Genomic DNA, 23,834 nt, shown 5'->3' with positions numbered 1-23,834 from the left:
GTCCCCATATCAGGTTGTTATACCAGAGAGGGAGGATCCTTCTTAGTCTCCACAGGTCAGATGCTGTCTGTGAGAATGTATGGGGTGGAGGTAAACTCCAGCTGGTTCCAGGGCATTTGGATACTAACATGATTGTATATGAAGCAGACATAGCAAGCTCTGCAAAGGCTGCATTAATAGAACAGGTATAAAAGATCTTGCTTTAGAACCACCGTGGAACACAAATAAACTCGCTAAGTTTCCCCAGTAATGTCCTTCTCTGAGGAAGTGAAGTATTCAGTGGTTCTCGTAACATGAGAGCAATTGAGTATGTTTGTTTAGCTGAAACAGGGCAAAGCCTCCACCATCCATCTAGATTCCCCCAAATCTGTAGGCCCCCAAAGTCTGTAGACTTGTCTTACATTTTAACAGGACTCCTCAATTCCTTGTCTCCACTGAAATCCAGCGGTCATGAAATCTCTTGCCCATAGTTACCTCTGTCTATACTTCAAATAGGAGATACCAGCAGTAATGTCTGGCAAATGTTGACTTTCTAAAGGCAGTTTCTTTACCCCATTTGAGAGGCTCCTCAATGGGGTATTTCCAACCCAGCTTAGAGCAGAAAGGAACTGGAAACTGAAAGTCTGTTCTGGCAAAAGTTCCCTTCTAGCTTTGTCTGGTATCTGCATGGGGTGGTTGTTCCGTGGGTTGGCACTCAGGTGGGTAGTTTGCAGCAGGGCTATGTGAGTAATTTGAATACATTGTGCAAGTGGGGGAAAAAAAAGCAACCAGCTGCAGCACTGTACAGCTGCAATTGTTGCTCACAGGATCTGTGGGCAAGGCAAGTTCCTGAGCTGTGTCTTGCCCAACTTCTGCCACCGGAATGAATGTAATAGGCAGCATTCATTTTCACCAGTAAACTCTGTGTAGCTGCGCATCTCACTCCTCGTGACTTTCTTGCAGGACTCCTCCAGTAAGCCAGATAAGAAGACGCTAGTGTCTGTTCCACTGACCCACTCAAGTGGCCCGGTTTCTCTGCCTTCTGAGCCCCAGGGAGTGGCCATTGGCATCAGCTCCCAGACCAGAGAGCTCTTGTGTCTCAGCGTTGCCCAAGCATCTAGCAGCACTACTACACCTGCTGCCTTTAGCATGGATGACTCCCTGGACGAGGACTTAATTCGTAACCCAACCTCCTCCCTGGAAGCCGTGTCCAAGGAATTGGCTGTGCTTAACAGCCGAGCCTGTGGGAGCCCTGATTTCACCCTCCCTGGACCCCCAAAGCCTCCTTCAGAGAAGATCATGAGTCTTGCAACTTCAGAGGAGAAGCGGAACTTTTCTAAGTCCAGCTCTTCTCCTACCCCACCGCCTGCTGGCTCTCTACAATCACCTCTCAATTTCCTGGCCGAACAGGCCCTGGCTTTGGGCCAGTCCTCTCAAGACAAAAAGGCAGAGAGTTCTGGTTACAAAGAGCTGCCCTGCCAAGCGTCACCCAGTAAAATCCTCCCCGATGTGCACCAGTCCAAACAGAAGCACCACAGCCTGCAGCGAACGAGTCACGGGCCCCAGACGTCCACCCCCTTGCCAGTTGCCCAAGTGAAAGTCTTTCACTCGAGCAGCCAGCAGCAGAAAAGCTTCACGTCCCCGGCTCCCCGGCAGAGCCCCAAGTCTGTCTCCCCCGTGCCCCCACGTTCCCTCCTCCAGCCGATCAAGCCATCGACCAAAGCTCAGGGCTTCCATTCCTCGGTCTCATCTGCGGGCAGCACTCCAGCTTCTAGCAGCTCCCACAAGAGCCCTGGCTCCTCAACGGCTTCCCTAAGCTACGCAGGAAAGCACTCCACCAGCTCTTCAGGGCAGTCCTACAAATCTCCCTTCGTTTCCAGCTCCCTCTCCAAGCATGGGGCTTCTTCCAGCAGCTCCACGTCGTCCGCAGTGTCTGCACACCAGAGCTCCTCCTCGGGGGGCTTGCTGTCGGGTGTGCAGACTCCCTCCCCAGGGCAGGCTTCCAGCCGATCCTCCCCAAGCTCCATGGTCAAAAAAACCCCTGTCTCTCAGAAGCTGACTCTCGTAGCGCCACCTGGTGGTCCAAATGGAGATTCTGGTGGAGGAACTCAGGGGGTAGCCAAGTTACTAACCTCCTCCATAAAGCCAGCTGTGGTTAGTAGCACGGCGTCTTCTACCTCTGTGCCAGTAAGTATATTGCTGGGACAGCCCAACCTAACGTCATTGTGTCAAGCAATGTCTTGCTAAGATCTGCCTTAAAGTGAAAGCTTCAAAAGAATTTCAGGTGTTTCTTGAGGTTATTTATTTGTGTTACTGTAGCATCTAGGAGCCCTTGTTATGGACCCCATTGTGCTAGACGCTGTACAAACTCTGAACAAAGACAGTCCTGCCCCAAGCTGTCTGTTTAGATTCAGGAGAGTGTGTACTCAGATTCCATGGACATGGGATTTGCTGCAGAACATACCCTTTGCCACAGATTTGGTGCTCCAGAATCTAAGCTTTCATTTTTATTTAAAAAGAACCAAAGTTTTTAGCCCATTATGGGTTATGAAGAAAACCTTCTGAACTGCGACTTGAGTGTAATCTGTGCAGTGCTATCTGCCTGAATTTGCAGGCAGCCTGAAACAATAGCTCAAAGAAATGTCTGTGTCTGCTCCCCCATTCAGCTCAATAGGATGTAAACTCTGAAATCCAGCTAGACAAATTTCCACGATGGATAAAAATTGTGATTTAAAAAAAAAAATCATTATTGTAAGAGAGAGATCAGATTTCTCATTTTCATATTGCTGATTCTTTCCTTTCTTCCCATTTTATAGTTTTAAATCGTCAAAGTGAATTTTTTGTACTTGCTTCTTTAATTAACTTCCTAACTCTTAGATTTTCAGGTTTTACAGAGAAGTTTTTTTACTAATTAGTTTCACACTACAGAAGCTTGTCTGTGCCAAAAAAGACAAGTCTAGACCTTCATTAAGATTCTTACTGTGAGAACAAAACCAACTCAGACACAAAATAGATAAGCAAATTGTGCATGCTAGATTTGCAAACATCACCACTTTCCAATAGATTAAACTTGTACGAGTTAAGAAAGTTGTAATGCTTCAAGCAGGCTATAAGTCTTGCACTAGGGTTTGCAGTTTAAAGTCAAGTGGGACTGGTGCTAATAAATCATCCAGTTGCTTTTCAAAACACCACCCAGAGGAGCCTAAATTTGAGCTTAGGAGCCTTACTTTAGGTATCTATTTCTAAAGACAGCCTGTGTGTATATATAAAAAAAACATGAGTTTTTAATGCATTTAAAGTCTGAATAACATTGAGTCAAGCTTTGTTTTGAAGTATCAAAGATTTTATGCCACCAAGGCCAGTTCTATACTACAAATTTCTGCTGGCACAGCTCTATTGGCTGGGAATCACACCCCTTCACACCTGACTGACATAGGTGTGGTGGCAAAAGTCTCCAGTGTGGACAGTTACACAAGTAAAACCATGCTTTTCCTGGTGTAGCTTATTTTGTTCAGGGGGTCTGGAATAAACTATGCCAGGAGAAGCATAGTATTGCCAATATAAACTGCATCCACACTTGTCTGGCAAAGCCCTACTAGTATACTAATACAGTTCTACTGGCAAAGCATTAGAGTAGATCAAAGAGAATTTTTAAAATAAAAATGCAATTTTAGCCCTTTAAGCCTGTGCATATGTATTTGCAGCATTAAGTTAAGCATGGAGGTAGTTTCACTGAAATCAGTGGGATTAGTCGTGAGTAAATTTACCTCTGTGCTTAAGTGTTTGCAGGATCAGGGCCTTAATTTTCATGATTTTGCTTTTTGTCCATAGAAGTTTTTATAAAATTCAAACAGGTACCCTCCCCATAGTGGCATTTAAACATGACAGCATTTATAATTGAATTCAGTTTCCATTTTAATCTAAAGTTGCAGTGGAACAAATTTAGTTTTCCAGACTTCAACATGATTGATATCCTCCCACCTTAGAGATTTCAGTATTAACACTGGTTTCACTGCTGATCAATAACTGGACACTGAAATGTGTTTGTTTCACAAACTCAAACTGCCTCCACCCCTTCCCAGGGGCTAAAATCCTCTAATTGTCACCTACCCAGCTACCACAATCTCCTGCTTCTCCTTGACCACTTCCAGATCCAGGTCAGCCTGTTCTGTGCAGAATTCTGCAGCATACTGAAAATTCAGGTACTGTGCAAAGTAAACCCAATGTAGGATCTCATTAAATAATCCTGGAGCTACTTCTCATATTTACTTCTTGTGTTTAATGCAATGAACCCCGTGGTTTTCACTCCCAGAAGAAAGCTTATCAATTCTAGATGCCTTCATATAACAATCGACTGTCAAGTCAGCCATTCATATCTACTCTTTTTTCATAACACAAGAAGGGGATGGGCTGAGAGAGAGTTGCCATGCAATTAAAAGGGAGCACATTTTAAATGGACTGAACAATTTGTGTGTTTCCTGTTTCTAATCAAGCTCTAGAGCTCTATGCCGTGCAGATTACTCAGAGCAAGAGCTTAGTAGGATTCATCAGAGAAGTAGGCATGTGACTGAAGAATATTTTCAGTTACACTGGTAGGATAAGGATACAAGTTTATTGGAAATGAGCCCTTGTGCTTCGGGACATAAGCCAGAGGTTAGTAAGAAACTTCCCGTGTGGCAATGTTCGTGCATGACAGCCAATCATAGAAGTGTTTACACCTTCTGAAGGATCAATTCACGGCTGCAGACAGGATTCCAGACTAGATGGACTGCTGGTCTGGGCCAGTGTGGTTGTTCTTCTGTTCCCAGAAACAGAAGAACCTCCAGACACTGGATTGTTTGCATTATGGAGCTGGTCTTCTGGTATCTGGCAGGCAGGCATTCTGTGTATGGGGGAGGAGGCTTTGGGCATGGGCAGGGTGAGGGGGTTGGGTTGGGCAGAGCTCTCCTCATCCAATGGGAAAGCTGATGAGGTACCATTGTGTTTCTATTTTGACTAACTTTTGCTGTTTCATTTCCAGAAAGGAACCAGTGGAGCTGTGCTGCTAACCAGCTCTCCTCCCTTAAGTGTACTGTCTCCATCCTACAAGTCCAGCAGTCCAAAGCTGCCGGGTGCCCTGAGCTCCACCCCGCTGGGGATTATCTCTCCCATCCATTCCTTTCCTCTTCACGTCATCTCCTTCAGCTCGGACTCCTCCCCCAAAGCAGGAGTATCCAAGGATGCAATTGTCACGGGCCCTGCCCCTGGAACTTTCCACCATGGCCTCAGCCACAGTGAGTGTTTTCCCCTGTGTGTGTCTCTCATGCCTGTGCTGTAAGAATTGCATCAGGACTACTGTGTTAGACCATTGCATATGAGCCCATCTCTCATGTTGTTGCTTTGTGCTTGTAGTTCATGCGTTTGTGTCTTAAGCCAGTGGTTTTGGAGGCCCTCAGGCATGTACCTATAGCTAGCCCAGAAGTCCCAGCTATCTCTGTCTTCCACTGTTCAGCAGAACTAGTACTGGAGACAAAGCTACAGGCTCTAACGGCTGCAGCTACTCTGCTTGTTTCTGTCCTCAATGTGTATTTGTTCTTTTTCCCCCCACCCCTTCCTTTCTTTGTTTTTCTCTCTAGGTCTTCTGGCTGGCTTGCACTCCAGCCCGCACCATGCAGCACCACTCCCACACTCTGCCCTGTCCACCCATTTACCGCAGAGTTTGCCAGGTAACTTGTCAGACAGTCTTGTTTGTCTTGTGCCTTGAGTCATCTTCCGCCTTGATGGCTGGCTCATCTTGGGGTGAAAGCACCACCGCCTTCAATGTTGTCTTTACTAGTGTAGTCTTTGCTGATGCTTCATTTCACCAGCCTCATGAGGTTTAGGGTCCTTAATGTCCTGTGCGTTTGCTGACTAGATGGTAGAAATCTTCCATTCCGGAAAGACAGACCCCTTCCCCCAGGTGCATTTTGGGATTTCTGAGTGTCTCAAGTGGTTTGGCTCTGTTCTTGGTGCATGTTAAAGGCCCACTCTACCAGGATTAAGAGCTTTATGTGGTTTTGCATAACTTGCCAGTACTGTCTAGGATTAAATGTGCTAGTTACATAGAGAATTGTCACCTGTGACCTCGCTAAAGAGCGTTGAGCTATCTCCAGGAGGAAATACTGCTCCCATGCATATTATCATGCTAGTTAGCTGCCTCTTTTTCAGCCACAGCTTTACCTAGCGTTGGTCACATGACCTTTTTGTGAGTACGTTCATTGTGACCCCAGCTGGATACCTTCAGAACCAACACAAACCATGGGAGATCTGTGAGAAGCAGGTGACTTTCCTTCTCTGTCATTTTGTAATTAGAACAATAGCTGCTCTGGCTTGTGTGGCACATGGCAAAGCCACATAAAGGCAGTAGCGTTTTATGGGTCTGGGAGCAGGGGGGAAGAGGGATACAGTCAGTGCTTGCTTTCTGTTGGAGAGGAGCACCTCCTAAGATTGGGTTTCAGGGTAATGTAGCCATTTGAAAACTGTATAGTCTGCAGTGTGTTGGGATGTCTCTGCCGTGCTGGGAATTGATGGAATCCTAAATTAAAGTGTGTGTAACAGCTGTCCAAAAGCATCTGAGCAAATGGCATGCAGTGTGTGTTTGCCATTCTGTCATCAATTTGCATGTTGGTGGAAATGCACGTGTATTTCTCTCCCAGTGGTTGTTCTAACTTTACTTGCCGCGTGTTTTGAAAGAATCCGTGTCATGAGTCCGCTCTAGAATCAGCAAAACCCTCTTTGCCTTGGGGTGGCTAGTACAGGGTAAATTGTTAGTGCCCCATGCCCAATACCACTTCTGACAAGCTATGCATTTCAAATACACCAGTTCACGCCTTAGTTTGATGCTAGTGTAATCTCGATTGGAAACTTTCTACTTTCTTCAACTCTCTGTCTCTCTCTTGTCACTTCTCCTCTGTGGAGCCCCTTTTCCTTGCTCTACTTCCTCCTACTGTCCTTCTCCCTTACCTCTGGTGTTCAGACTCTGACTACTGGTGGTGCAGTGAGTTTCTTTGGGGCTATCAGAAGTACAAAAAGGTTCATTATAGTTGCGGAAATCCACTAATTGCCAGGAACTAAAGTCCTATTTGAACTCACAATAACTACAATTTCCAGATTGTCTGGGTAATCGGTAAAATCATGTATTTGTTAGCAAGTGCCCTTATCCATGGCTAGTTTGGACTGATGAAGAGAAAATAGCTTGCTAGACTAGCTGGCTAACAGCTCCCTCCTCCCAGCTTCCTGCGTCTGTGGCCCTTGGTGATGCTTATGCTGGAAGGCCGTAGAAGAGGTCTACTGCTTCCAGAGACCATGTAATATACAAGCACAATGAAGACCACTCCCAGTTACCACGTGTCCATGAAAATCTCTATCTTCCCCCAGCATCTTCTAGTCCAGTGCTTCTCAAGCTATCTGATGTGGGGGACCGGCAATTTTATTTTTCCAATGTGCGCGCAGATTGGCAGCCAATGGCTTGTGGACTGGCACCAGTCCATGGGCCACCACTTTGAATAGCACTGCTCTAGTCTGAATCCTTGGTGACCCAATAGCTTTTACATGCAATGGGATCTTGGCGCCTCCCAGCTGTGCACAGAATCCTGTGAGGAGTTAACCACTGGAACAATTGGCCTAGGGGTATGGTGACACTGAAACTTGTTCCTTTTTTTTTTTTCATTCTCTTTTCAGATGCGTCTCAGCTTCATGGCAAAGGGTCCAATGTGCAGCAGCGAAAATTGTGACGTCTGCAAGAGGGGAAGCTAATGCAAGCCCAGGACAAACCAAGAGGAGTCGGCCGTGAAGACTGGATGCAGATGGCCTGTTTTCCACCTGCTCTTTGTTTTCTTTTCCTGATGGCAGCTGGAGAAACTGAGTTGGCACTTTTGGTCAGTGGCATCCAGAGAGGAGCTCTGCAGGAAGTGAGCCACCTTGCGCCACACCCTGGTGAGAGAAGCACTTACGGCACTGTTTCACTGCTGCCAGTCCTCACTGGAAAGCGCTAGAACTTGTGGGGAAACACTGGTGGGGCATCTTTCTTTCAAAAAGTCAAGAGCCTTGGTGGATTTCCCCCCACCTGTGTCTAAATCTGCCAAGTACCTGAGTTCAGTTACTTCCTTGGTTCCCCAGGAGAGTACATGAAAGGTGCTTATTCCTGCTTTGGATTTACTTGGATAACTCAAGCACTGCTAGGGCTTTTCAAAGACATTGACTCTGTCCTAATTTTTCAGTTGTGCTATAAAGCAGTGCTCAAGTTAGTTGGAGGACTTAGCACTTCCTTTATGGTGACTATCATGAATCGCCTGATATTCCCCTCTGGAAGAGAATGAAGACTCTTAGAGAGACATTTCTAGATGCACTCACGGACATTGAAATGCTTCTGCATTTTTATTTCCTCTCAAGGGATTTTTTTTTTGTGTGCTCAGTTTTATCATTACCTTTGAATGCATTGGATTGATTGGAACACTTCTCAGCATGTTACATGTATAGGAAGACATAATTCCAGTGCCTTTTATGGTGGAGCAAGAATGGACTAATAACATCCATTTTGGCCATTTTTTGTGTGTGCACCTCAGTTCTTTTTTAATCACTCTGTATTTAATATGTATTCTGTTTTTATTTAATAGAGCTTTTTATGGTTACACATCAAAAGCTGCACTGTCTGGACTTAAATGGTGACTTGGCTACTTTAAATCCAGTACCAAATCCAGCAAGAGCACCAGTTCTTATCTGAGTTTGTGCAAGTGGGTTCCAGACCCTCCCCTAAAGCCATTCTTTACTAGGGTCTTCAATAATGATCTCTCTGGTGATCTAGATTAACAAAGGTCACTGATAATCAAGTGAATATTGCTCCCCTTGATGACTTCTGCACTAAAATCATTTACTTGTCAGAGCTGCAGCAATGGAGATCTACTCGGATCTGAGTGTATATTTTTAGCTTTAGCCCAGTAAGCTGATTTCAGTCTGTCTGCATGTCCCCTTTGATATGCCTGCATAGATTGAGGGGGCAGTCTGCGGTTCTCAGATCGTAAGCCCCATTGACTTGTAGTTGTGGTGTTGTGATCTCCCTTCTTTCAGGTCACCTTTTAACCAGATCTAATTTATCTGGACTTCAGAGATAGTAGCACTGCTCCATAAGTTATTCATTGGTATTTCAAATAAAAGCTTGCAGAATTCCTTCCTGTGCTTTGGGAGGGGTACTGAAATCAAGTAGGCCAGCCAATAGTAGCTCTAGTTTTCTCTATTTTTTGTAAGACCCAAGACACATGTTTGGAAGTGGAACTGATAAAGGACTTCTCAAGATCACTTCACTGTTCGTATTTTTCTTTAAAAATGCAGCTCAGAATTCAAATTTGTTTACAGAAAAGAAGATATTTCTAAGTTGTAGCAAAAGAGCCAAAGACAGAATTTGAGTTACTAAGATAGAGTACAGCAGTTATCGATGGACTCTGAGCAGTGGATGTCGCATGGTTCCCATTTAGGACCTAATCCTGAAAGGTACCAAGCACTTCAACTTCCACTGAAGCCAGTGGCAGCTGAAAGGGCATTCAAACACCTGGCAGGATCCCAGCCCTTAATGAGCAACCCAAGGTACTGGTTCCACTCCCTCTCTTTGCTTTCACTTTGGTGTTTCTGCTGGGATGCACATTTGTGTGTCGCAGCCGGAGCAGAATGCCCTCGTTTTAGGAATTTAGCAAAGCCTTTGCCTCAGGGAAATGTTTATTCGGTGGAAATTCTGTGGGATTTTTTTCTTTTTTCTTTACATGCTGTAATGAACGAGTGAATGAATTAAACCGCCATGGCAAGGCAGAAATATGGAATGAGATCACAAGCCCTGGGGAGCAGAGCATCTGGGATCTCTGTCTTGACTAGGCAACGTTAGCTGTTTTCTTTACGGTGCGGGGCGAGCCTCCCACCGGCACTTACTTAGTTTGGCAGTTTCTGTTGTGTGTAAGAGCTGCTATTTACTTTATTTTTGTTGTGAGTGTTGGGACTGTCTAGATGACAATGATGGGGGTGGTGTGAAAACTGTCAATCTTGTACAGAGCAACTGAATAAATTGTTTCAAAGTTTCCAAAATGCTCTTTTCAGTCTCGGTTTCTCTTCAAATGTAAATTGACTGGAAGATCATCTTAGTGACTGTATTGCTGCCTCTAACCACTCATTGGGTCACTAATTATTAGTATGCATTTTGGCCAATGCTTTGTAAATGACCAAGTCCTTTTAAAATACGGCTGTAACTCTTAAATTGCCATTGCAGTAGAATGACACCTTCTTACTCAACAAACCTGTTCCTGTGTGTGTTACATCTGCTGGGAGGGACCATCCTTTTAGCTTAATAATGGTGACCTAAGGCCCAATGTAGCTCCTGTCATTGTCAATGGTAAAACTCTCTTATTGACTTCAGTGGGAGCAGGGTTGGGTGTAAAATAAATTTTTAGTGCTCTTAGCCCTGCAGAGTAGAGTCAGCAGAGCTCCAGCAAAGTGAGCAGAACTCTGTACCAGGTTCCAATCACTTACACCTGTGTAAGTTTCTTAACAGCAATGGGATTGCACAAGTGGCACTCGGACATTATTAAGATCACACCCCTGTGGGTATCACTAAGGGCAGCATTTGGCCTGCAGAACCTTTACTACCCAGGAGGATCCATTAGGTGGGAAAAACCCAGCTTGCCTTTCAGCTCCCAGACTGAGATTGCAGGAAAAGCTTTTCCACTTGTAAACTGAGCACACAGGATCAGGAAATCCATGATGCAATAAACATGGAACCCCACAGGCGCCCTCTTTAGTATCCTTTTTTGATAGCAGAGCTGCATGGTAAGGTAGAAATTCCGAAGCTCTAACCTGAAAGCGAAACTGGCCTGTAATTCGCCTTTTCCAGTAGCTGCAAGGGTCAGGACAACATCTAATGATCAGCTGCATGCCTTTCTTGCCGGTAAACTTGACCAACAAGCAATTTGTGTTTTTTCCAAAGATATAGGTACAACATTAACATGCACGTTTCTTATATTAAAAAATAAATGTAAGTGTTGGGTGAAAGGTCACCTTTGATTCTGAAATTTGGGTTCCTTTAAGGTATTAGATCAAAAGGCAGGCATCAATTTAAAAAGGAAAAATAAACTGATTTAAACCACCGCATTTTTATTTTGTACTATAAATAGAATTTCCCCATATTTCCCATTCCCTTACACAAATAAATGATACATGTAACATGAACGTGTAACATTAGTCAGTAAAATATCGGTATGAGTGGCTTTTAACCATGAGGTAAGCACGACCGTTCAGAAGGCACCTCCGCATTAGGTTACAGTAGCATACTTTACTACATAATATTGACGTCTCTTTACATGTTTCTGGTGATGTCATATGAAAATACCTCCTTTTAATCTAGGAATTACTGTATCAAATTACAATTCTTTTTGTTCCCCCTCTCCTTTGGCATTAGAGGCACTGAGGTGACAGAAGTCCGTCTGAAACAGCTTTGATTAGATGTGAGTATCATGACTATGAATTAATATATAAATTTCATTTTTTGTGCACTTAGCTGCCTTTCTCAGATGAAGATACCATCATTCATTCCACTGTATATAATGATAGTGTCTCTCTAGATTTTCATACAGGTGGGTGGCTTACTAGGCTTCCTCTGCTATTCTGGGTGGTCTTGACCTTTTGTCTCTTTCCAGTGGCTCTTTATACAACTTTGCGGTACCCTCTAGAGAGAAGTTCATACTTGACATAAAAACAAAAAAGGAATGTGCTGAGATATGCAGCCTCTTCTCAGTTGCTAAATTTGAGAGCACATGTTAATAAACAACTTCAGACTTGAAGATGATTTTGTTTTCAGTTGGCGTGAGTACCTAGGTAAGGTTGTAATGGGGAAGGAAAGGTTAATGTAATGTTGACAAATGCATTTTCCACCTCTGGCGTGGCAGTGCTCTTATGCAATGGATGCAGCAAGCAGCATGACTTCATGGCAGCCTCATGTTGGACCATGCAAAGGCTATAGCATTTCGGAAGACATAAAGGATTTGCAGCAATCTGGAATTGTAACAAGTGGTGCAGCTCTGAGCAAGCTGCTGTAAGAAAAGTTTCAATATAGAGTTGAGGGAACATTGTAACTACTTCTTCCCAGACACCAGTACTGCCAGCTCCTGGATGGACATTTCCTTGTTCAGATAACGATCGTACTGAGCCATGGTTAACTTTCCACTCTTTAAGGCATCCTCAATGGAGAATTCTTTGCCAGTCTTCCTGTCGAGGATCATGGAGGACTCCCCACTAGGTCCCTTTATTGAGATCTCTTCCCAGTCGCATTCCTGGCCCTTCAGCTTGACGAACAAGCTCCATTCGATGAGGCCAAGTTTGTGAGCTTCCTCTGGAGACATCTCCTTCCCAGTGTCGGGGTCTATGACCACAATGGAGCGCCGCAAGTGGTTCTCTCTCTGTTCTCTCTTGATGGCCACTGTCTTGAGGCGGTTCTGAAGTTGCTTAATCTCTGCATCTTTTTCACTGGATAACTTCTTGAGATCTTCCAGCTCTCTCTCCAAAGTCTGGAATCTGGAGTCCAGAGTCACCCCGCTGTCAATCTGGGTCATGTTTCGTAAATCCTGAGCTTCCGTTGCTGTGAGCTCAATCTCGGACTGTAACCTCCTTGTTTCCAGCAGAAGATTCTGCTTTTCTAGGTGGAGCTTGTGGTTTTCCTCCCTCAAGAAATCTAGCTCCTTGGAGGATTTGGAATTGTTGAACTCCACCTCAGATAGTTTGGCCTCAAGGCGGTTGACGTTTGCATCCAGCTCCCTCTTACGCCGACTCTCCTCCTCCAGGTTGCTCTTCAGCTTTTGAATCTCGTATTCGGTGTTCCCTTTATCCACTTGGATGCTCTCTGAAAAGACTACTTTCTCCTTTACCTCCATCTTCTCCAGCATGAGGAGCTTCTTCCTCAGGGCTTCCAGCTCAGCCTGCAGGACTTGCCTTCGGTGCTTCTCTTCCTCCAGCTCCAGCTTGAGGAGAGAGTGTTCTTTCTCTTGCTGTGGGTCTTGCTGGAGGATCACTTTCTGTTTCACGGTTACTCTCTCCGTTGTCTCCTTCTCCTGCTGTTCCAGCTCGTTCAGCCTGACCTTCAGCCTCTGCACCTGAAATTCAGCCTCTCTGCGGGCCTGCCTCTCTTTCTCGAGCTCCTCCAACTGACGCTCCAGCTCAGATCTCCTCTGTTGCAGCTTGTGTAGCTCTTCCCGCAGGGAGTCTATCTGCTTCAGCTCACTCTCAATGCTCTGAGAGAAGGAGTTGATCTCTGCTTTCAAGGCAGGATCTTGCTCAAACTTCACCACTTCCTGCTGGACCACTTTCTCCTTCACTTGTGACAGTTCCTCCTCTTTCTGTCTGATCTTCTCTTCCTGAAGCAGCCTCTCCCTCTCCAAGTCAATCTGCTTCTTTTGTTCCTCTGCTAGCTGAGCTCTCAGGGACTCCACTTCCTCCCTGGTCTTGGGGTCTTCCCGGTACTGCAGTATCTCTTGGACGACTTCCTTCATCTGCACTTGAGGTTTTGTGTCTTTCAAGGTCTGAATCTCTTGCTTCAGCTGGTAGATCTCCAGATCAGCTCTCTCAATCGCTCGGGTCCTGTCTACAATTTCTTCCCGGAGTCTCTGCAATTCCTTCTTGGTCTCAGGATCGGTCTTATACTTAATGACCTCCTTGATAATTTCTTTCACCTCCACCTGTCCGCTTCTGTTTCTCAGGTAAGCCAGCTCATTCTGGCAGCTCTTCAGCTGCTCTTCCCCACCTCGGTATCTCCTCTCCTGCTCCACCAGCTCCAGACGAAGGTTGGCTACTTCATTTTCAGCCTTGGGATCTGGGCGGACTATCTCACGTACTTTTTCTTGGACGACCACCTTAGCATTCTCCTCCTCCAGGACCTGGATCTTTCTGAGCAGCTCATCCTTCTCCCTCTCATTGGAACGGCCCTTGGACTTCTCGTCTTCATACTGGCGTCGAAGCTCGTTCACCTCCCTCTCTGTTGCCAGGTCTTTCTCCACCTTCAGCACCTCCTTGACTGTGATCTTGCTCTCTGCAATGGCCCGCTCCTTCTCTAGCCGTTTCATCTTGTCCTGCAGGTAGCTGAGCTCCTCCTCTTGTTTCTGCCTCAGGGTGCTCTCCCTTTCCTTGTTCCCCTGCAGCATTCGGAACTCCGCCTCCAGCTGAGGGTCATTCTGCAGCTTCACCACCTCCTTCTCAGTAACCTTCTCCTGCTCTTTGTTCTTCTCATCAGACAGCACGGTGATTTGGTGGCGCAGGAGCGTGACCTCATTTTCTCTGGTTCCTTCCTGCCTCTTGAGGTCCTCCAGCTCTTCTTTCAATTTCAGGATTTCATCCGCTTGTGCCTTGTCCTGCTCAATACGCAGGACCTCCTTAACGATATACTCCTGGCCCCCTTCCCTCCTCTCATGCTCTAGGGCTCGCAGCTTCAGATTTAGGGCCTCCAGCTCATCCTGTAGCACCTGGTTCTTGCGTTGCTCTTCTGCCAGGCTTTGCTGCATTTTGTGGCAGCTCTCATCCAGCTGAGGGTCAGGCACTTTCTTCAGCAGTTCCTTCTTCAGCACAGTTTCCTGGGGCTTCTGTTTCTGTAGATGGAGGATGTCGTTCTGGATGGTTTTGATCTCCCCCTCTAGCTGCTGTCGACGTTGACTCTCGTCATCCAGCTCTTTCATTATTTTCCAGACTTCCTCCTGCGGCCTCTCGGACTTGCTAGTCTGGACAGACTCCTGCATTACTTGTACCTCTGGCTGCTGTCAGTGAAATAAAGAGTGCATGGTAAGGACAACCTTTCTTATTAGCAATCACTACTTGGTGTACCTATCTTCCTTCAGCAGCAAAATGGTAAAACTACTGTGGGATAACTTCAAACTCTAATGGAGAGATCCATTGAAAATGATTGAGTATTGTATATTAGCAAGTCCATGTCCTTCCATCGAACTAGTGCACGGGTTCTTAACCACAGGTCATGACCACCCCATCTTTCTCATACTACTCCATGGAAAATGTGTCTGGCTATGTGGGAAGGGGATCTGTGGGTGGCGCTCATATGAAAAAAGTTGAAAACCATTCAACTAGTGCATCCTAAGATTTACATAACACTCCCTCACACCAAATCGGGAGTGTAATGAAGTCATTGGGTGGGCTAGATTGTTCTTGATGGGTGGGCTCAAATTGGGTTCCTTCTGGGTGATGATTTCCAGGATGTGACACATTAGCTAGATCTATTTCTAGTTGGTGAAAAACTGTGTGCAATTCTGCTTTATTAAATATTCTTGTAGAATAAATTGCTTAGCATAAAGTTAATCTACTTTAACGTATGCATAAACCTCCAAAATCCTTCATTGTGGTGCAGATGTGACCATCACCCAGCAGCTGTGATTTTAAGAGGAGGCACAGTGCATGTTTTAGAAGGTCAAGCTCCTAGTTTCATCTCTAGCTAAATCAATTCCTGCTATTCATCAGTTACCTGCCTCAGGAGATTCTGGGCAAATTCCAGGTTCTGCAGCCTCTGTTTATTGACAGCATTAACTTCAGTGAATTTAGCAGCCAGAATTGCTTCCTGTGAAATGGAAAGGCGTTCAGAGAAGGAAGTGGAACCAGAGCTGTTAATCAAGACTTTCTGAATAGAAACAAAACAAATGGCGACATGCAGGACAGGTAGGGAAGTGTATGGCAGGGCAACTGGCTTTTTTCTCAAAACCTTCCCTCTTACTATGATCTTGTGTTGTGGGTTCTGTTTGAGAGGTTCCATGCACAGAAATGGAGGTTGCTTACCTGTAACTGAAAGTTCTTTGAGATGTGTATTCCATACATGGGATACGCAAGCGCACGATGGGTCTGTGCGTAGAATTTCTTGGAAGCAATGTCTGTTGGCCTGCATGTGCTCCATAGCTCTCCTTGTGCTCCCAACTGAGGGCATAATGTGCGGTGTGGGCTGTCGCCTCTCCAGTTTCCTATTCTTATGACAGAGTAATGAATTCACGGGTGGGTGAGTAGTGGAATACAGATTGGGGCCATGCGTCTCAAAAGACTTACCTCCAGTTACAGGTAAGTAACCACCATTTCTTCTAAGTGTGATGGTCCCTTTGTGTATTCTACATGTGGGAGATTAACAAGCAGTAGTCAAACAGGTGGTGGGTGTGAGGATGCAGAAATGATAGCTGACTGTGGTACTGCTGTCCCCATAGCCATATCTGAAGTCAATGACTGTTCCAGGGCATAATGTCTCGGGAAGGTATGCAAGGAGCTCCAAATAGCTGGCCTACATATCTCTAGTATGATTATGTCTCTCAGAGATGCAGCTGAAGTAGCTTGTCCCCTGGTGGAATGAGCCTTTACCCCTTTGGGGGAGAGGAGAGGGAAGGGGAATACCAGCTAGTTGGTAACAAAGGATAATTCAAAATAGATCTCAGATTGTAAGTCTCTGCCCAATATAGGTTGACCTCTTGATCACTTTGCTGCGGAAATAAATATAGTTTAGATATCTTTCTAACCTCCTTTGTTCTTTGCAGATAAAAGGCTAAAGTCCTCCGAAGATCCAGAGCATGCAATCTTCTCTTCAGAGGCATGTGATTTAGGAAAAAAATACAGATAAGTGGATGACCTGACTCATAAACTACCTTGGGTATGAATCTCGGGTGGGGGCATAGAGACTTTTCCTTTGTAGAAGGTAGTATACTGTGGGCCCACCATAAGCTCTCTCAGTTCGCTGACTCTTTTGGCTGACATTATAGCTATCAGAAATGCCACCGTCATGGACAGATGGGTCACAGAGCATGTGGACAGTGGCTCAAAGGGAATCTTAGTGAGAGATGATAGAACAAAATTGAGGTCCCAGGGAGATGCAAATTTCACCACTGGAGGAAAGGATCTGAAAATCCCTTTCAGAAATCTTGATGTGATGTGGGTGTAAAGATCGTATGGTTATCCATTGGAGGATGGAAAGCGCTGACTGCAAATGTAATACCTGAAGACTTAAGGGTAAGTAGATACTCTAAGATGCAACGACTCCTGATTTGGGTGTGCGAATTTGCCCCCGTGTTGCATTAGAACAGGGGTCGGCAACCTTTCAGAAGTGGTGTGCCAAGTCTTCATTTATTCACTCTAATTTAAGGTTTTGTGTGCCAGTAATACATTTTAACGTTTTTAGAAGGTCTCTCTCTATAATAAATAACTAAACTATTGTTGTATGTAAAGTAAATAAGGTTTTTAAAATGTTTAAGAAGCTTCATTTAAAATTAAATTTAAAATGCAGATTTTATCAGTTTAGTGTGATCCTTGCCCTTGCTTCTCCTTGCTGAGTTTTCCAATGTCTGGCATGTATTTGGATAATTTAAGCTGCACACAGGCTTCTGAGTGATCAGTTGTTAACCAGCTCCGAGAGGGACAGAGGACAGATTTCGTGTGTGAAAATACCTGTTCACACAGGTATGTGGATCCAAATGCTGAAAGCATTGCAAATGCAGTTTTCTTCACAGTTAAATTTCACTGGCAGGGACATTCAGCAGGTCAGAATAGAGGCCCCATGATCTCTCTCGGTAGCTTTAAGTGCACTCTGCAGATCTCCAAACTTTGATACCCACAATTCTGAGCATTTTAACTGAATGAGCTGTATTTTGAAATCTTCAACATCCATCCACTGAAATACAGACAAATCCAAGTCGCTTTTGTTGAACTTCTCAGGTTTAATTAGAAAAGAAAACGTTGGGCCAAATTGCTGGAAATCTTGAAATCTGTCAGAAAATTCTGATTCCAGTTCTTGCATGTACATTCCAATTTCATCGACACTGACAGTGCAACGTGTCGCTAGCTCTTTTATGTGTTGGAAGTAGCAGAAAGTCGAAGTTCAAATATCCCGAGGAAAAAACTTCTAGTTTTACAACAAATGCCTTCCAAGTTTCATAAAGATCCAGAACCGTTTGCCCTGCACCCTGGAGATGGAGGTTGAGCTCGTTTAGGTGAGCGGTGATGTCAGTAAGAAACATGAGCTTACACCGCCATTATTCATCATCCAGTTCAGGGTAGTTTTGTCCTTTTTCCGACAAAAAGGCCTTGATTGCATCAAAACAGTTTACAAAGCGCACCAAAACCTTGCCACAACTTAGCCACCAAATGTTGCTGTTAAGTGAAATGAATGGACATCTAACTTTGCTTTCTTAGGAGCTGACATTTTGTCAAATGTACACCTCAACTTACAGAGGGGGAAAAAATCGTGACAGACGGCATGCACAACATCAAATGCAATGTGCTGTTCCACATGACATGATCGTGATGTAAGCAGCAAATCAGGACTTTATCCACAAAGGAATTGGAAGGAAAGCATAGCCTAGGCAACCCTTCCTTGACATAAGCAGGACATCTCCCAATGAGTCTTTGCCCAGGACTGCTCTGGAGCAGTACTGAGGAAGCTTCCAAAAGGTCCCAAGCTGGCATTCCCCATTGAGCGAAGACGTCACTGAGAACCAAATCGTGAATCTCCCGTTAGTGGTTTTCAGGAAAGTGTCTTCTCAGACAGTCCACTAGGGAATTTTGCACCCTGGGTAAGTACGATGAAGCTGCTGATAACCATTGTAAGGTATGTACATTCTGGTCTCCCAGATGCCCTGTGCCTTGGGAAGGTCCATGTGCACACCCCAACCCAAGAGGGGGACATTGGTAATGGTGGGTGCCTCGGGTGTTGGTCTGAGGAAAGGGGCACCTACCTGAACCTTTTCTGGTTTTGTCCATCAGACGAGAGAGTCCTAATTCTTGGGCAGAATTGTGACCTTGTCATTTATGATGCCATTCTCTGGGGGTACACTGAGAGAAGCAAGGCCTGTAGGCATTCTAGATGTAGCTTGTTGAACGGCATCACGTGTGCACGAAAGCCATGTGGCAAAGGAGGGAAAGGCAAGTTCTGAGTGACATCCTGGGTCTGAGAGTGACCTGGTTATGAAAGTGCTCAAATGTTTTGAGAGGTAGGTAGATTCAACTACGGTACGAGTGTAACGTGTTGCCCCTATGATGTCTATGCTCCTTGTGGGGCTGAGCAGAACACGGGTTGCCCTGTGGACCTCCTTGTCGGAGTTGACTCTGAGAAGTCAGTCATCAAGGTACGGGAAGACTGTAAATCCTTCTCTTCTCATCTAAGCAGCCACAACTGGAAAAAACTTTGTAAACATGCTGGATGTTGTGGCCAGACTGAAGGGGAGAACTCTGGATTGGTAATGGTCTTGGTTGAAGAGGAACCTGAAGAACCTCCTATGGGCTGGCTGGATATCCGTATGAAAATACGCATCTTTCATGTTGAGGGCTGCGAACAATGTCCAGGAATATAGGACCTAATAGGAACAGTGAACTTGGATGGGGGAGAGCAAAGATGTACGTCTCCCTGGAAGACATCTCCAACCATCCTGGAGTATGAGGAGAGTCCATTCCTGGAGCCTCTCTGGTCACCCTTTGGGGCCACATTGCTATCTGAGTTCCTGAAGTGGATAGAAGCACTACGAGCTATCTATACCTCATTTTCACCACCGGCGCAAGTGCTGGAACCATAGGATTCATACCCTTGCATGCCGCCGCCTCCTTGTCAAGAAGATTTAGTTGGAACTGAGACCTTAGTACCCATGCATACTGGCTGTCTCGACTCTGATGGGGTCAGGGAGGGAATCCCTTCTTTTTGGGACTGGCCTATTAAGGACAAGTCCCTTACTTTCCTGTAAAGCCTTTTCTTTAGGCTTATCAGACTTAGCCTCTGTTCCCAAGCTTGTGCTCAGGGAGGCACTGCCTGCTGAGGGGAGTGAGGGAGATGAGTCTCTGATCCACATCTTATTGGGGCTTCATTGCCTTATCCAGGAGGTGTTTTCTGAGTCTGTTCCCGATCCTCATGAGTTCTGGGGAGAAGAGAGAGGCAGATGCTGCACTTGTCAGAAATATGAGCCTCAGCCAGGCAGTAGAGGCAGCGTTGATGTTTGTCATTCACAGAAGAGGAACGAGGGCAGGAAACAGTTTTTGAATCCTGGGACCTGGGCACAGTCAGCCTGCACCACCCTTTATATCCTTGGTTGGGAGCATGAAAGCTACAGCACCCGTGCGGGCCAGCGGACAGCCATTGCGTATTCTGCATGTGGAGTACCAAGAGGGGCCATCGCTCAAAGAAGAACAATAGTTTCCCTTCCTGCAACCTGCTCTACCAAACGTGTGTAACAGGTAGGACAACTGGGGACTCTTGTGGGCAACTTCAGCTACATGGTGCAATATACGATGAAGGATGAGCTAAGATAGCCAAACAGTGGGTTATACAGCTATGAAGTAGCTTGAAAACTTGCATGGTCTTTGCGTAGTATCTATAGCTTACACCAAGAATTTTAACCCCTAAAACCTGTCCTTCCAGCTGAAAGTCGTGTTGGGGGAGATTTCACTGGAACAAAGTGCAGGCTCAGGTACTTTTTTTCTCACCCTTCCCAAAAATCTTTGGGATGCTAGATAATTGATCCATTAATGGTGCTGAAGAATTCCCAACCCTGAATGAGGCTGAGGTCACAGAAGTGAAAATCATCGTCCTTACAATCACTGACGGCTCCTCCAAGTCATATCCCAGCCTTAGCCTCTCTCAACCCCATCACGGCTTTACCTCTTCTTTCACTTTGGCAGCTGGAGACTGGAGTCTGGGTCTCTTGTTCATGTAGCCATTCCGTCCATTTTCCAGGTCGAGAATGGATCGTAACTTCTCTGCTTCCAGTTCATAGTCCTGCAGGAGAGTGGTGATGTTAGAGAGGTGAGGCGCATAGGTCAGGAGGACCTGCATCCTCACTGCTTGTGAATGGACCCAAACTTTCACCTGTCTTTACTCCAACCCTTGGTCGTCTTTTAAGTAGCTAATTTAGAATGATGGGTCTACAGCAACATCAGTGAGACCTTTCTATCTCATTGGGAATTCCAGTTCAGGCATTGCCTGTCGTGTCTACCCTGCTAATGCACCTTCATGGTTGTATTGCAACTTCCATATGAAGTGCTTTAAAGCCACTTATCTTCAAGAAGGGAGAATTGACCCCTTTACATACAGGGAAACTGAGACAGATGTTAACTGACGGGACAAAGGCCACAGAGGGAGTTGCTGTGAGAGCAGAGATTGGAACTAAGCTGTCCTTACCTCCCCCATCCTTTTGCTCCATCACTGGGCCGCAGTGGTTTGTTTTTGGCAGCCATTGCTATCCTATCCCCTATTTCGGTTCGGGAAGGAATTTCCCCCCGGGTCAGACTGGCAGACACCCTGGGGTGGTGTAAGTTCACCTTTCTCTGCTGCCAGGGGCATGGGTCACTTGCAGATTTAAACCAGTGTAAATGGTGGATTCTCAGTAACTTTGAAGTCTTCAAACCATGATTTGAGGACTTCAGTAACTCAGCCAGAGGTTAGAGGTCTATTTCATGAGTGGGTGGGGGAGGTTCTGCAGCCTGCAATGTGGAGGAGTTCAGACTAGATGATCATGATGGACCCTTCTGACTTTAAAGTCTGAGTCTATTGAAAATGCCTCTGGTGACAGAATCACACTCCTTACCTTCACTGCCTGCTGGTACCGCTGGGCATCAGCGGAGACTTTCTGTACCTCCTGCTCCTTTTGTGCAATATCACTCAGCAGCGTCTATAAACAGACAAACGGCACAGGAAAAGCATGAACCAAGCAGTATGGCATTTTAGAGGGCTCCAGTTAAAGCTACACCTAGGGGATGGTCTGAATTCTTTTCTTTGTTTCCTCAATTCTCTGAACATGATTTGAATGGGTGCAGCTGCCCCTCACCTATTTTCTGGCTCATTGGAGGGTTCTCCTCCCAGTGGGACATGTCCCCTCCAGGGTAGTACTCATGGGCAAAGTGCAGTAGCACTGAATAATTCTGTATTAAGGACAGCACTAGATTTCAGATTGAGGTGGATTTCCAGTGCCCTACCTCTGTATTAGCTAAGCAGGAACTCTTCATCAAACGAACAAGGACATATTTACCCCCACTCTATCCTTAACCCCTGTTGTAGCCGCTGCTGGCATCTCCCCATGCAGCAGTCCTGATCAATGTTGGTGACTCTGAATGTAAAGTGTGGGGAAGATGTTGAGAGGCTCCCTACAGTATGTGGCTCAGAGGAGAAGGAATTACCATTTGGTTCTTCAGCTTCGTTTCCACTTGTTGGATGTTGTCCGTCTCCTGCGGCTCATAATTCGGAATGTTACAAAGAAACTGGTTGACTTCATTGTAGCCGGAGCGATAGGTGGAATAGGATGATTTTGCTTTCTGCAGGGTCCGAGATCTGCAAGGGGGATACGAGATGTAATACTTCCCAAGCTAGTACAGTTTCTGCAAATGTCTCTGGCCCCACCCCTCCCACAGACACAAACTTGGGGCCTGAGTTTTCCCCCAGGAGGAGTCGTCTTCTGCAGGATCCTACGTAGTATTTCCTAGGAGGTCTTTTCTTCAGGTCATGTTAAAACATGCTGTGGTTTTATACTCCTTCCTCTGCTTGCAGGTCTAGGTCAGGCTGGAGCGTTGTGAAATTCAGCTGTGCTGTATATAACAAAGCACTCCATACAGGGCCCATCTCTCACCGGTCTATTATGGACCCCAAGCACCAACAGTTCGTCAACCCACACTATGATTAGCTCGGAGGATGCGGTGGAATCCACGGTGACATTGGAATATAACTATTGATAGGCATGGCAGCGTACAGTGTGCCAGCCCAAAAAGTGTCTGTGTCCTGAGAATCTTAGAATCCAAAGATGTGCGTGCAATAGAGCACAGACCCGACTAAGTCAAAGCAAGCAGTGGGGTGGGGCCAGCATAGGCAGTGTCATTGCCTAGTTGGGTATTAAGGGAATCATTGGGTGGTGGAGTATGCGGCCAGCAAGTGCTTGGAGGTTATGTCAGGCGTCTGGCACAGTGTGAAGGCGGCTGGGTAGTGGAGAGTGGGTGAAAGAGGAAGGGAGTGCGAGTGGAGTGTAGGTAAAGGAAGCAGAAGGTGGATAAGGACAAATACATGCAAAGCTCTGAAGGGGCTTGATCTTGATGTGGAAAGGAAATGAAGGCCGGTGAAGGGAGGACACGTAGTCAGAGGCAGGAGGGAGAGGCTGTGCTGGAGGGGAATTCATTCATCCTTCCTTCAGCCCTTGTGGAGAAACTGGTCAGTCTTATAACAACTCCAGTCTCCACTAAGAGAGCGCTTAAGTGCCAAAGGCCATCCAGATCTGCTCAGCCTACCCATGCTGAAGAACCATCCATGCCTCCTTCCCTAGACCTGTAATGCCAAACTCCCATCAGCTCTAGATGCATCCATGTTGATCACCCATCCCTGTATCCCGAGGGACCATATTGCAATTCCTCCAGACTTGATTCCATTCCTATCAGTTGTATTCTGTTGTAAAAATCCATGTGCTAGGAGACAAGGGACTCCCTCTCCTAACCTGTATCTCCAGTGCTCAGCCAACAGCCTGTCCTGGAGTCTCACCTGTGGTCAATTTGCTTGCTGAGGTTGTTGAAGCGCTGGTTGAGTTTGTGGAGCTCAGCTTCCTGGCGTTCGAGGTCAGGGCAGTGCTCCTGAAAGCGGCTGGCAAGGGTGGTGGAGCACGTCTTTGTTTTTTGCAAATTCTGCTCTGCCTCATTAAGCAGAGACTTCTTGGACTGCAGCTCCACGCCCATGGCCTGGAATGGGAGTAGGAGAACGATAGGGTTGTTAAATCCTAGGCTTTCACCAAGTATCTCTCCGACATAGCTTAGCTGCGGTTCTAGCTTTAAAGAAAGAAGTTCGCTGATCATTCATGAGTGTTCCTTACATTCCTACTCCTCTAACCCTTTCA

General features: G+C 45.9%; 2 protein-coding genes across 9 annotated transcripts in view; one reads left to right on the top strand and one right to left on the bottom strand.

The window, feature by feature from the left end:
* The window catches only part of UBN1 (ubinuclein 1), a 40,840-nt gene extending 23,646 nt beyond the window's left edge, over window positions 1–17,194 (top strand). For 4 of the 8 annotated variants that reach the window (XM_048866451.2, XM_048866447.2, XM_048866449.2 and 1 more), the window contains exons 15-18: window positions 943–2,166; window positions 5,000–5,252; window positions 5,595–5,684; window positions 7,678–10,065. In XM_048866451.2, the coding sequence (XP_048722408.1) occupies window positions 943–2,166; window positions 5,000–5,252; window positions 5,595–5,684; window positions 7,678–7,730 (1,620 nt within the window). In that variant the 3' untranslated portion in view covers window positions 7,731–10,065. Of the gene's footprint in view, window positions 1–942; window positions 2,167–4,093; window positions 4,182–4,999; window positions 5,253–5,594; window positions 5,685–6,165; window positions 7,654–7,677; window positions 10,066–11,431; window positions 11,478–16,529 lie in introns of those variants that run through there. The other 4 variants (XM_048866454.2, XM_048866453.2, XR_007358756.2 and 1 more) reach the window with 4 other exon arrangements.
* The window catches only part of PPL (periplakin), a 56,080-nt gene continuing 43,356 nt past the window's right edge, over window positions 11,111–23,834 (bottom strand). Inside the window, exons 17-22 of the mRNA XM_048866446.2 lie at window positions 23,486–23,679; window positions 22,144–22,294; window positions 21,555–21,638; window positions 20,630–20,746; window positions 15,485–15,577; window positions 11,111–14,768 (exon numbers count right to left, since the gene is read on the bottom strand). Of these exons, the coding sequence (XP_048722403.1) occupies window positions 12,105–14,768; window positions 15,485–15,577; window positions 20,630–20,746; window positions 21,555–21,638; window positions 22,144–22,294; window positions 23,486–23,679 (3,303 nt within the window). The 3' untranslated portion in view covers window positions 11,111–12,104. The remainder of the gene's footprint in view (window positions 14,769–15,484; window positions 15,578–20,629; window positions 20,747–21,554; window positions 21,639–22,143; window positions 22,295–23,485; window positions 23,680–23,834) is intronic.

Source organism: Caretta caretta, chromosome 10 (assembly GCF_965140235.1).
Source record: "Caretta caretta isolate rCarCar2 chromosome 10, rCarCar1.hap1, whole genome shotgun sequence".
Taxonomy (NCBI): Eukaryota; Metazoa; Chordata; order Testudines; family Cheloniidae; genus Caretta; species Caretta caretta.
Note: the sequence above shows the minus strand (reverse complement) of the source record. Positions and strands in the feature narration are given on the sequence as shown.